Source organism: Aquarana catesbeiana, linkage group LG11, assembly GCF_042186555.1.
Source record: "Aquarana catesbeiana isolate 2022-GZ linkage group LG11, ASM4218655v1, whole genome shotgun sequence".
NCBI classification, from domain to species: Eukaryota; Metazoa; Chordata; class Amphibia; order Anura; family Ranidae; genus Aquarana; species Aquarana catesbeiana.
The window spans coordinates 81,552,705-81,567,295 of record NC_133334.1 but is presented as its reverse complement, the minus strand read 5'-3'; the positions used below and the strand labels follow the sequence as shown (position 1 = coordinate 81,567,295).

The window sequence follows — 14,591 nt, the reverse complement described above, 5'->3', positions numbered from 1 at the left end:
ACCGGGGTGTTGTCCCCTCCCTCCACCTGTAATGAATGAATAAACAAGCGACTGATCTGCCACTATGATCATTCTTACGTGCACAGAATCGCCGGCTCTAAAAGATGATATGCAGCTGCAGGCATCCTTCAGATATCCCCACTCAAAGTCAAAGACCTCATATGACATCCTTGGCCTGGAAGTGGTTAATAAAATAATTACATTTTTTATATATATATTCCCTCGGTGAATAAATCACAACAGCATGTCATTTCAACAGTTTTATTTATTGGAATGATGTCAGGAATGTAGCAGAAAATATTATGTTGGCTGATGTTACAAGTTTCAACTGCACAGTTTGGTCTGAAGTGTACATTTGGTTCTAATTGAAAAATATGCATATTTAGAGAGCAATTTCCAAACGGTCATTAAGTAATATATATGTTGCCACCTCAACACAATTATACTAATACACCTGATTTTCACTTGCATAGTGTAAGTCTGCAATGCTTGGTCTTGTAATCCTTTGTTACTTTTTAAAAGCAACAACAAAACAAATCAATTGTGTGTTTATTCTGATGAAACTTTAAAGAGGAACTACAGTCAGCTCACATAATTTGTAATAAAAACATGTTTAAATATGCTGCAGAAATCTCCCTCCATCGAGTCTGACTGCATCCATTTTAACTGTGGGCAGCTGAAGCTGCTGCTTGTTCACTTCCTGGATTTACACAGAGGCACACCTGCAGCTCTCATTGGTCCTCTTATGACTCATCCCCCCTCCCTTCCTGGCAAACTCTCACAAGAGTTAGAGAGAGCTGTGCATGATGTCATAAGCTTAGGCTTTTTACCAGACAAGAAACAGAAAGTGGGCTGTATAAGGTATTTACTGGCAGAAAAAATGTTTTACTATCCAAAATTAAACAACACGGGCAGAAGATTTAATAGATGGAAAGTTGAAAAAATGACTGAAGTTCCACTTTAACTATGGGTGGAAATATTTGGTACTCCATTTCGTTTGCTTCTAAAAAAAAAAAAAAAAAAAAAAAAAAAAAAAAAAAAAAAAAGACCAAATAAAGTTTCAAGCCAGAAGAAAATCAAAAAGGGAGAACTCACCCTTAAATTAACTTTGAAAACATGTACTTAGCAGGAACTCACCGATTTTCTATAACCTTGGAAACTGCTTGCATTTGCACACGATTTCTTTCATTCACTCCCAGATACCACAATATGTAATTGGTCAATGGTCTGGGAATGGTCACCACAGAAAAAGGAAGTCATCTTACCAAAGTTATAAAACCAGACGGACATTCTAACTCTTCCCACTCTAATATCGAGTAAAAATCTTTGGCAAGAGTTGAAAAACTGCTAACTATAAAAGGATGAAAGGGAGAACTGGATAAATCAGCAGGAAAAGCAGAAGCCACATTAACGTTAATTAATGTTAATATGACAATGAAACCATATTCTAAGCATTTTCCTTTAACCCCTCCCATATAGCCTTCAAGATGGCAGCAGCAGCTTTGGCTCCAGGGTCTGGTCGGTTGAGAGTAGAAGATCCGATGTAACTGGCCCTGCCTGCTCCAGCCGTCATGTGTTTTGTGTCTTCTGCAGCATCAGAAGCTCTCTGTAAAGAATGCCATTAGGTGACCACAGTACATTACCAGAGATTGCTCTTCAACATACCATGTATGTGATTATAAACGTTACCTTCACTGCATTGCTGAGGATCTCCATTACATCAGAGCCAGGGTCTTTTAGTGATTTGAGGACACTGTTTGCAGCACACAGAGAGTCTAGCTACAATACAAACCATATTGCGTAAAATATTGAGAGGCAAATGGGCAGAGATAAATGCTGAAAAGGTACTTACCATTGTTCTATCTCCAACCTCTGCTCCTCCATATCTAAGTGGGCACAGAAAGAAAAATTAATACGTGTACTACAGCTTAGAATAATAACCATACAAAGGCACCTGATCCCCTATGAAATAAACAATGAAGCTGCCTTTCTTAACCACTTGACAACTGGGCACTTAAACCCCCCCCCACCCCCCCGCCCAGACCAATTTTCAGCTTTCAGCGCTGTCACACTTTGAATGACAAATTACTCAGTCATGTAATACTGTACCCAAATGAATTTTTTGTCCTTTTTTTCATACAAATAGAGCTTTCTTTTGGTGGTATTTGATCACCTCAGGGTTTTTAATTTTTTGCGCTATAAATGAAAAAATAAACGCATTTTTCTTAGTTTATGTGATACATTTTTGCAAATTATTATTTTTTCTTCGGAAATTTTGGCCACAATTTATACTGATACATATCTTTGGTTAAAAAATAACCCAAAATTAGTGGATATTATTTGGTCTGTGTGAAAGTTAGAGAGTCTACAAGCTGTGGTGCAAATCATAAAAAATTAATCACACCTGATCTACTGACGGCCTATCTCATTTCTTGCGACCCGAACAAGCCAGGAAAGTACAAATACCCCCCAAATGATCCCTTTTTTGAAAGTAGACATTCCAAGGTATTTAGTAAGATGCATTGTGAGGTTTTTGATGTTGTCATTTTTTCCCACAATTCTTTGCAAAATGAAGATTTTTATTTTTTTTTCCACAAAATTGTCATTGTAATAGGTCATTTCTCTCACATGGCCTGTGTATACCACAAATGACACCCCAAAATACATTCTGCTACTCCTCCTGAGTATGGCAATACCAAATGTGTGAGACTTTTACACAGCCTGGCCACATACAGAGGCCCAATATTGAAATAGCACCATCAGGCGTTCTAGGAGCATAAATTACACATCTCATTTCTCAACCACCTATTACACTTTTGAAGGCCCTGGAGCACCAGGACAATAGAAACACCCACAAAATGACCCCATTTTGGAAAGCTAACACCCCAACGTATAATCTATGAGGCATAATGAGTCTTTTTGAACGGTTCATTTTTTTCCAGAAGTTTTTGGAAAATGTGGAAAAAAAATGAAAACGCATTTTTTTTTTTTTTTACGCAAAGTTGTGCATTTATAAGATATTTCCAACACATAGCATGTACATAGCAAAAATGACACCCCAAAATACATTCCGCTACTCCTCCTGAGTATGACGACATGTGTGAGACTTTTACACAGCCTGGCCACATACATAGATCCAACATGCAAGGAACACCGTCAGGTGTTCCAGGGACACATAGCATTCACATACCAAGAAATACACCCCAAAATACATTATGCTGAGCAAAGAGTAAACAAAAGATTACCTGTGGTTGTAGTAGTGCAGTTGTACACAGGAGGATAGCACTGGTCCAGGCAGCAGGCAGGGACTTGGTCAGCAAAAGCGAAGGCAATTTTCCATGCAACAGGCAGGAATACTGTCCATAGTCAGTACAGGCAGCAGGCAGGGATACTGTCCATATACAGTCCAGGGTCAGCGCAGGCAGAGATTGTCAGCAGCACCAATATATTGGTCCTAGTAGTAGGCAGGTCCATGTGGTGTGGTCAGTTCATGCGACAGGCAGAGGAATGATGGCATAGGTCTTACAGGCAGCAGGCAGAAGTAGGGCCTCGTTCAGAACAGAATGGGGACAGGGGTAGAGGCTTCTCCCACCCAAATCTCTTTGAAGCCTCCTAGTCTCCAGACCCTAATCTAGAAATGAGAAAACAAATTAAATTGTTTTCTTCATCCAGAAAAACAATTCTGGAGCCCCTCACATATGTGAGACTCCTGTGTTCTGAATCCCACTAGTCCACTGGCAGGGTACAAGATCAGTCCAAGAGGCAGGCAAGAGGCATGGTCAAACAGTTCAGGGTCGGTTCCAGATCAGGCAGAGGTATGTACAGAATCAGTAGGCAGAAGCGTGGTCGAATAACAAGCCAGGGTCAGTTCCAGATGAGGCAGAGGTATAAACAGAATCGGTAGGCAGAAGCATGGTCGAATAACAAACCAGGGTCAGTTACAGAGCAAGCAGAGGCATAAAAGGTAAATGGCAGGAAGTGAGGGTTATGTTTACCATACTTCACTAATAATTTAGTGAAGTATGGTAATGGTGGAAACAGTCAACTATGCAGAGGCCTGGTTGGGAAGGACATTGGGGACAATGATAAGTGGTGTCTCTTCTCACTCCCGGTATTTTTTCTGATGTTTTTGGCCTGTTCGTCTGGGAGGGATTTTATCGGGAAAGTGGCGTTCAGAGAGTCTGCTAATCACATGGCATCTAATGTTTTCTGGTGGGCCGTTCAGGTATATAAGGGCAGTGGTGATTTCTTCCTGGTAGCCAAGGAAGGGTTTGGGTCTTTCAGTGGAGTTGCGATAGATTACATAGGTGTTGTATATGGCCAAGTTAAACAAATAAATTGAAACTTTTTTATACCACTGGTATGTTCTTCTAGTGGAAAGGTAGGGTTCGAGCATCTGGTCGTTGAAGTCGACACCCCCCATGAACATGTTGTATTCATGGATTCATGTTGGCTTTTGGATTGGGCCATTCCTCCTGGTGATCTCAACAAATGTATTGTTGTGGATCGAAGAAAGCATGTAGACGTCCCTTCTGTCCCTCCACTTCACAGCCAGAATTTCCTCATTCCGTAAGCTCGCCGCCTCCCCTCTTCTTAACTTCTTGTTGACGAGGCTTTGAGGAAAGCCATTCCGGTTCGTCCTTACGGTGCCGCATGCTGGAGTGTTCTTTCTGTGAAGGTTTCGGAACAGGGGCAAACTAGAATAAAAATTGTCCACATACACATGGTAGCCTTTCTCCAGGAGTGGGTTTAGGAGTTGCCAAACGACTTTCCCGCTTGATCCAATGTATTCTGGGCAATTAGGGGGATGTAGTTGGGTGTCCTTCCCTTCGTATACCATGAAGGCATAGGTATACCCTGTAGCTCGATCGCACAATTTGTACATCTTCACCCCATAGCGGACCCTTTTGGTGGGAATAAATTGTTTTAAGCCCAGCCTGCCAGAAAATTTGATAAGGGACTCATCCACACATATGTGTTGGTCTGGGGTAAACAACTGGGGAAAGATTTCAGAAAAATAATTTATTAGCGGCCGAATTTTATAAAGCTTGTCAAAATTTGGGTGATTTCGGGGAGGGCACTGGGTATTGTCGTTATAGTGTAGGAATCTCATAATCATGAGATATCTGGTCCTGGGCATTACTGAGGAAAAGATGGGCATGTGGTAGATGGGGAGGGTAGACCAATACGAACGTAATTCATTTTTTCTGTTTAGTCCCATACAGAATGTGAGGCCCAAAAAAATTTTAAACTCCTCCACTGTTAGGTCTCTCCACTCGTAGGGACGGGCATAGAAGGACGTTGGGTTACTTGCTATAAATTGTTGTGCATACAGGTTGCACTGGGCCACAATTGATGCAAGCATATCCTCAGTAAAAATTAAATAGAAAAAGTCTATCGGGAAAATTTTTTTTTTCCACCTGGACTCCTGGCTGGGCAGTGAAAGGGGGAACGTTAGCGTCTCCTGAATTAGGTGGCAGCCACAAGGGGTTCTGAAGGGAATAGGGAAGGCTGGCATGGGACCTAACCCTTTGGGACTGAGGTGACACCCCACTGGTACGTGGCCTTTGCCGAGGTACTGCGGTGCTGGTGGATGGCACCGCCTCCTCACCAGTACTCAGAATCTGAAAATGAGGAGGAATCCGAAGAGGAGAGCTCCCCATTGCTCTTGTCGCCCGCAAGAATATTGTACGCCTCCTCAGCTGAATATAATCTTCTAGCCATTTTCGGTAAAGACAGAAGGCACTGATGACAAGTGACACTGATGATAGCTGGCACTCTTACGTGACACTGATACGTGGCACTGGTAACACTGATAACAGATGGTACTGACGGGTTGCACTGACAGATGGAACTGATGGCAGGTGGCACTGGCAGATGGGACTGGCAGATGGCATTGGCAGGTACTGTGGGCACTGTATATGTGTTTTTGTAAACTCACAATTTCACAATCTTTAGCACGGGTCGCTCTCCCTCCTCACATGCGGTCTCTGTGTGAGGAGGGAGAGCCGGCAATGAGAAATGATCTCATATGTTTACATTTGAGATCATCTCCCATTGGAAGCTGCGATCGCGCTGTAAACGGCCGCTGTGATTGGCCGTTTACGGCGATCTGTGACTGGCTGTGTCCAAGTGACACGGCCAACACAGAACGTCCCCGATGCGCGCCCGCGGGTGCGCGCATCGCGGAAGTAAACAGCTGGACGTCCAGGGACGGCCACCCGGCAGTTAGCGCCCACGCTGCAGCTGTCTTTCGGCTATAGCACGGGCGTGAAGTGGTTAAAGTAAAATACTATTATAACATTAAACCCAAAAAAGTAAACGGCGCTAATACAACCTTATTACCATATGTTAAAATCAACTAAAAAAGTCCATAAATAAATGTGGTATATCCCACACCATGAAATGTGATCTTCTTAAATTCTGGTGAGTGATCTTCCAGTAAAGCACCAAAAGCCACCACCACTGTGAGAAGTGAACACTCACTGTCACTCCAGTGACCTCTAAATGAATGAAGGTCAATAAGAACTTTGGGATATTTGATGACCTATCCAAATCCATCACAGTCTCACCATCAGATCTTCCAATATTGTCCTATATCTGTCAGTCATTCTCCCTTCAAAAGGAGATGACCACAATAAAGTAAGCCGAAGAAAATATTATGGTATAGTATTTTATTGCACTAGATTTTGAGATAATAAAGAGTATTGCACTTAAGATCCCTTTCACACTGGGGCGCTTTTCAGGCCTTTTAGCAATAAAAATAGCGCCTGTAAAGCGCCTCTCAAACCACCCCAGTGTAAAAGCCCGAGTGCTTTCACACTGGGGCGGTGCACTTGCAGCAGCATCTTTGGGGCGGTGGCGGTGTGGGAGCGGTGTGTATACACCATTCCCAAAACGCCCTGACCATTGAAGTGTGGGCAGTGCTACCGAAGCGCCTGCAAAGTGCTTTGGCAGCACCACAACATGGGCGCTGTTAACTCTTTCTTCGGTCGCTAGCGGGGGTTAAAAGCGCTCCGCTAGCGGCCAAAAAACACTGTTATAACAGCGGTAAAGCGCCGCTAAAACTAGCGACACTGTACTGCTAACGCCCGAACCACACCAGTGTAAAAGGGGTCTTACAGTACATGTAACTATGCCCTGACTCGGCATAAATGTATACAGCTTTAATGGTCTAAATTCTGCCACTTCTCCCTCCTGGGATCGGTGTGCGTTCCACCGCCAGAAAGTTCAGTTTGGACGTGACGTCAGAAGTAAGCTGGAAGTGATGACGCCCCCTAGGCTTCTGTCTAGTTTCGCAAACCGCGTCTTCAGGAAAGCCACAGTGGTGGTGGCATTTGGTGCTTTACTGGAAGATCACTCACTAGAATTTAGATCACATTTTATGGTGTGGGATATACCATGTTTATAAACTTTAGTTGATTTGATTGATTTCAGTGCTAACATTGGAAGTGTGGCTTCATAGCTCTTGTGACCAATACAATGAATGTGAGAGCTGATGACCTCTCTGGGAACTAATACCTGCAGCTGCTGTGTATGACTGATTTTTACAGCCTGGGGCGGTGTTATGCAGCAGAAGGTAGTTTGGCCTGAAGCATACACAGCTTCTCATGACAACACAGCGGCATTTGAACGCTGCCCTGCTCTGTCAGGATGTGGCAGTGAGAACACCACAAAGGTCAACATCAGAGGGTTATACTTATAGAATATATTAGCAATACTAATATAGTGGGGGATTGCTAGGGCATTGGTTTACTAAACCCAGGACCCTGCATTTACAATATTTGGTCTCCCACAGTACACAGAACATTGAAATGCAATAGTTTTAGTAAATATAAACGGCTAAGTACCTTTTCTCATCAGCAGTATATACAGTAGGAGTCATGTGACTTCTATCAGTGTCTGGTTAAAGCTTGTAGAAGTGTTCATTCTCCCATGATTGTTCTATGAGGATGCAGGTACCCTGACCCTCTGTTTGGACAGTGCCAATTGGCCCTGTGGTGATCACATGCACGCTCCCAAGAAAAAAAAAAACTTATTAGCAATACACACCAAACTGAGCATGTGCAGCTTGTCCCCAAGGTTCTGTACCACCTGGAGATGATTTGGGGGACTCTAAAAGAAGGGGAGGATCAGAGGAGACAGGATCAAACAGTCTTTTTTACACAATACAGAGGATTAACCCCACAGGTTTCACAGCGCGTATAACAAGCATTCTTTATTGCATATACACACACTGATTTTACTGTTGTGGGTTTAGTAAATCTCACACTGCAGATGTACAGCTATGAAGCTGTAAGTACAGGATTGCCTAGACAGTGTCACATAGCAGGAAGTGCACTGCTATTTTTAAAAGGAAGAATTGCAGACAAAGGGTACATTTTTTCAGGGTACTGCCAAGGCAAAATTAACATTTCTAAATCTTCCAAATAACATAGCAGACCTTCACTTTCTGAGTTCAGTTCCACTTTTCCTGAAATACAGCTCGCTACTTGTTGCTAGGATCTGTGGAGCCCTACAGCTTCTTGCCAAATCTGCAGATGGATCAGGATGGAGTAATCTCAGCTATACTTTCAGCTTTCTATTAAAGCCCACAAACCATGATTGACACACTGACAATTGTCCCTTCAGATATTTCCTCCTTGCAGTCTTTGACTTTTACCTTTTCATGGCTTCGATCCCAGCATCCATTGCAGCTGCCCAGGCCTCTGCTCCTGAGTCATTCTCCAAGGGTCTAGTTGCAGCCATCAAAAACAGACTATACAGCTAAAGGAACAAACTACATATTAGTAAATACTCATCTACATGCATGATGAAGGCTAGAATTTCACATCTCCATTATAAACAATTGTTACTAATCTAATGTGTTAGAGAAGTGGTGAATGGAAACTAACTTGTTTCATCTACAATGCGGCAGAAAGTTCCTGAACACCCAATCTTCTGGGGCAGAGGGAGGGTCCTTATTCTGGTGTAAGCTCACGCATACAGAATTTCAGTTTTGGGTGGCTCATTACATAAGCATGCTGTTTTTTTTACTGATGAGGTCTGTCACTCTTCTGCCTCTTTAGGTACTCTATATGTAAATTAGACTGCCATCCAAGATTGGTGGGGCAAGAGGAGGATAGACCACACTTGACATCTTCAGGAAAAGTTCAAATTTGCATGTAGCTCTAGCTGTATATATCTCTGCATCTACTTAGCATTTTGACAAGGGGGTGTCACAAGTATCAGACAAGTTAATAATGAACATCATGGGGGCGTGGCTTGACCTCTAGGGAAGATGGACGCCTGAGAGAAGAGCTCCCGCCGCTATCCATCCTCCCCGCTCTCACAGCCTCATACAGCTCTGCCACACGCCTAACAATGGGGGCAGCATCGCGGAACTCCTCCGCCTCCCGCTCACTGCGCAGACAACCGAGCGGTCTGAGCCAAAATCTCCCCAAGCTGTTCAGGACCCAGAGAAACAACATGGCGGCTTCCTGCCAGAGTCCCTCACAGCACACAGCGGCATCCCAATCGCACACCTAAGCCTGTCATATCCACATCAGAGCCAGGGTATCATGCAGCCCACCAACAACAACATCCCAGCCTCCTTGATCTGAGAACAGTGGCTGCAGATATTAAGGACAATCTGACAGCGGCCATTGCAGACCTGCGCCTAGATATACGTGCCATTGCTGACAGGGTGCAGGAGGTGGAAAAGGTCGCAGCACAGCATGGAACGGTCCTCCGCCGAGTGACCCAGAAGATTGATACCCACACTCTGCAACTGAGAGACCTCCAGCGCCATGTGGAGGACCTCGATAACAGAGGTAGGCGCCATTATCTGCGGGTCAGAGGTCTTCCCGAAGCAGTAGAAGCTGAACAGCTTACAGGCGCCATTACTAGCCTGTTTAATGACTTATTAGACAGACCAGCGCAGACAAAAGTGGAAATGGAGCGCATCCATCGCGCGCTTAGACCCAGGGGGAGAGATACAGACCCCCCCCAGAGATGTGGTGTGCTGCCTGGTGGACTACAAGCTGAAGGAAGACATACTCCGTAAAGCAAGGAACAGGATCCAACTGTCACATGGAGGCGCTGACATCCACATATACCAGAAAAAAAATGCCAAGGCCCCATGGGAGTATTGACTATTTTTTCTGGGCAGTCTTCTAAAGGAATAGGCAGAACACACAACTGACAACCATGCTGCTGTCCTGCCACCTCCTGGAGACACGGTGCCCTTCTTATAAACACCAGACCTTCTGTACTGATTAAGGACTCGTATACCCACAGATACATTAGCTAAATATGTTCAGGTTTGCTCTTATCCTTTTCAGGTTTACAGGTTTTGTACAGTCCGGACTCTGATTAGCCCATGTCTCTCTATTAAATGGAAAAGTGGGTATGAAAATGCTGTGGAATATGGTGCAATATTAGGCCTCCCACCTGATTGGAGCTGATTCTGAATGTACGGGTATCACAGGATTAGCAGGAGCGGGCTTGCTGGATCCCCCTTATAAGCACTTCAACCTGTAACCGCAAATGGGGAAACTTATACATTGAAGGATCCCCTCCAACACTTATATACATGGTACAGGCCCCCACATCGGACCCCGGGTTGCCCCGTCCCCCCCCCCCCCCCAATCAGTGTGGATCGCGGGAGGGTTGCCACCGCCTTCCTTGGGGGCTCCAGTAGGCTCGCTCGGCTATGCATTCCAGATTAATTTCATAGACCCTACCTGGTAAGGACATAATCACCCATCGCTAGCTACAGGGTTATCGGTTTATCATAATGTCACAGGGGCAGCTTTATGATCCTCACTACAGGAGGGCGTCTTGAATCCCTACCCTTGACAATAGCTACATTTCAGGTAAAAAGGATAACTTAATGGGCTTCCCTACAGTTCCAAAGAAGGGGATAAATGACCCTGATTAGCCACCGAACACTTGGTAGCCATTTTGCTCACCCACGATAATTAAGGTTGCACCAAACCTACATCTATCCTTCGTAATTACGGAACACACTCACACGTTATCCGTGCAGATTCATTCCACAATGCTAGAGCCTAATAAACTTGGGTCTGAGGCTCACCTTGTATTCCTATCTCTAAGTTTTCACACTATTTCAACAGTCGGAAACGTACAGTGTATGTTTTATTGAGACTTAACATACAGATATCCCAATCTTCCTTCCAGGCTTCTCCTTAGCTGGATTGTCTTGATCAGACTGCAGACTGATTCAAACCCCGCTATGTCCCCTGTAACGTTCATCCCGTCAGACTAATGTGGCAGTTCTGATCGCCTGTCCGGGTCCCCTGACTTATAGAACCTGACCTCTGGCAAAGTTGTATTTTTCCACGCTGCACGCTTTCCAAATATTTACCTATATACCGGTCGATGGAGGTGTCAGCGACGGGTCACCCTGGTACACACCTCCTTCTTCCCCGACTGGTCTTTCCCAACCCCCTCACAGTAGTGTAGAGTGGAGTGGGCCTCCCTAGGGTCGGCATTCTCCACCTCCACTCTGTACCCTTCCGACAACTTTCCTTTAGAAGACAGGGCTGGTCCCCTACCTTCAAGCTATACTCACTAAACATCTGAGGACTCAACACCCCTGAAAAAAGGTCACAGCTGCTTCTGCTTTTAAAAAAGGCCAAGGCTGATGTGGTGTTTCTCCAGGAAACACATTTCAGATCGGACAACATCCCCAAACTTCACAACTCTTTCTATCCTACGGTATTTCACGCGACTAACGATGTCTTCAAATCCAAGGGAGTGTCCATTTTAATTTCCAAAAACTGCTCGACACCAATGCGCGTTACATTTTTCTCAGGGGCAAATTACACAACAAACCTATCACACTGGCTAACCTTTACGCCCCCCCAACAGACAGCAAGTCCCCTTTTTTCGCAATACCCTTCAACATCTCATTTCATTCCACAGGGGCATGCTGGTCGTGGGAAGAGACTTCAATCTGGCCCTTTCCCCATCTCTTGACTCCTCATCTGGATCCTCCTCCATAACATTCAGAGCATTGTGCGCGATCAAATCACAGCTTGCAAATCTAACCCTACATGATGCTTGGCGCACATTATATCCCAACACGAAAGATTTCACCTTTTACTCCTCACCACACCGCAAATATACAAGAATAGATTATTTCTTTCTGTCCCAAACAGACTTAGACTCCCTACTAAATGCCACCATAGACCCTATGATCCTGTCGGATCACCATCCCATCTACATCACCATCACTTTTCCTACAATTCCCACAAGACCAACGATATGGCGTCTGGACAATTCCCTCCTCAATGAGCCAGAACACATAGAGAATATAACCACATGCCTACAGCACTATTTTCAAGAGAATGCTTCCTCCGATATCCACCCAATGTCCCTTTGGGCCGCACACAAATGTGTCGTCCGAGGTGAACTAATTTCCATCGCCGCAAAATGACTGAAAGCTAGACAAGCACATATTGCTGAACTATCGGAGCGCATTCATTCTCTGGAAAAGAAGCATAAACAATCACTAGCAGAAAAAACTTTGAAAGATCTATTGACGGCCAGAGAAGACCTTCTTGAGGAACTAGGAAAATCAACCAGACGCAAGTACGCCCTTACTCAAAGAATTTACTATGAATTCGGGAACAAATCGGGTAAATTACTTGCTAGGGCCCTCCAAAAGAGAAAAGCTACCTCAACCATCCACTCGATTTCAGATCCCTCAGGTCGCAAAATAGAAACTTCCACTGGCATAGCAAACCAATTCCAACAATTCTATTCCAAACTCTATAATTTACCCACCCCTTTGATGACGGACCCCACCCAAGACAGAAAGAAATTGATAGAGGACTTCTTAACCCAATATGGCCCACAACCCATCTCAGACGAGAAGGCGGCAAATTTAGACAAACCACTTACATGGGAAGAAACTATCATAGCACGTAAACAAATGAAACCGGGCAAAAGCCCAGGCGGCTTTTCCACTAGTTATTACAAAACCTTCAAAGACACGCTAATCCCTCACTTTCTGAACACTTTTAATGCAGTGCCCACCTCCCCCACTGACATTCCAGGCATCCTAGAGGCCCACATTACTGTGATACCCAAACAGGGCAGACACACAACATTGGTTTCAAACTATAGACCCATTTCACTCATAATTGTCGACGTGAAATTATATGCGAAAATATTGGCGAACCGCATACTTCCCTTACTCCCCACATTGGTTTCTTTGGACCGCGAAGCCCTAGATAACACCCTGAAGGCCATCAGCATACATCACTGACTGTCATCATCTAACATTCCGGGCTTTTTCCTTTCCCTCAATGCGGAGAAGGCGTTCGACAGAGTGGCATGGGACTATATGATGGAAGCATTACGCAAAATGGGGTTTCGAGACCGTATGCTTCAATATATTTTCACCCTTTACTCGTCCCCAACAGCAAGAATCAAGGTCAATGGCCACCTGTCGGACGGAACGCGGCAGGGATGCCCCTTATCACCCATTATATTCATTCTCACGCTGGAACCCTTGCTTCATAGGCTTAGAACTAACCCATCTATCAAAGTGGTCATAATCAAAGATAATTAATATAAATTGGCTGCATATGCGGATGACATCCTTCTATTTCTCACTGACCCCATGACCACAATTCCCAATCTCCTAAAGGACTTCTCTCTTTTCAAATCCCTCTCCAATCTTCAAATTAATTTTGCTAAATCTAGAGCCCTTAATGTTTCTCTACCAGCCTCCTTAATGGCACAATGCCAGGATAACTTCCCTTTCGGATTGGGAAGCACAGGCCATCACCTACCTAGGAATTCAGCTACCAGTTAAATTAGACGATCTCTACTCCAGAAACTTTTTGGCTAGAAGGAAGGGAGGGGGACCACCCTTAAAGTACCTGCCTTTTTTGAAAAATCACAACATCACAGTTTCTCACCCAGTGCCTCTCCCCAAATTTGGAGGCCGTATCCGTAACCCAAATCAAGCATACCAAAAGGGGAAGGACCAAGGGGAAACACAAGGGAGTGATCTCCCTCGGTCCAAAAAGTGGCTACTATGGATATGGTGGGCAATAAAGGGGAAATAATATAGGTAAAAATGTAAAGGTTTATTGAAAAGATCTAAAATATACAAAAATTATACTACTGACAATGAGACACATGCATGGAGCTGATCCACCAGACACAAATTAATGGGCCCGTCCAGTGCAAGCAGCACAGGGTACGCCCATTAACCAGCAACACAAAAACGTCAAACAATACCACACATGTGGACACATAAAAAGATCATACAGTACAGGCGCCTATAATCCCACAGATGCATAAGGTCCTTGTGGCCAATCGCCAAATCAAAAAGGAATTAAATAATATTTTTGGAAAATAATAAAAGAACCTTATGCATGCGTGGTCCCCCGGGGAGATGGGGAAAGTGGAGTGGATATAAACAGGTTGTTATCTAACTCAAAGAGCTCGCTGGTTAACATCCACTATTGCTATGTAGATACTGCAGCTAGATAAATGGGTCAGGGGGACTTGTAAATGTATTTAGCATGCGCATGCATGAATCATGAATTTTACCAAAGTCCATTCCTGTA

General features: G+C 44.3%; 1 protein-coding gene across 2 annotated transcripts in view; it reads right to left on the bottom strand.

Annotated features, from left to right (window-relative positions):
* Positions 1-247: 247 nt before the first annotated feature.
* Positions 248-14,591, bottom strand: part of TKFC (triokinase and FMN cyclase) — a 48,698-nt gene continuing 34,354 nt past the window's right edge. For both annotated transcript variants that reach the window (XM_073604592.1, XM_073604591.1), the window contains 4 exons: positions 8,663-8,766; positions 1,853-1,886; positions 1,690-1,779; positions 248-1,606 (listed from right to left, as the gene is read on the bottom strand). In XM_073604592.1, coding sequence (XP_073460693.1) covers positions 1,448-1,606; positions 1,690-1,779; positions 1,853-1,886; positions 8,663-8,766 — 387 coding nt within the window. In that variant the 3' untranslated portion in view covers positions 248-1,447. The remainder of the gene's footprint in view (positions 1,607-1,689; positions 1,780-1,852; positions 1,887-8,662; positions 8,767-14,591) is intronic.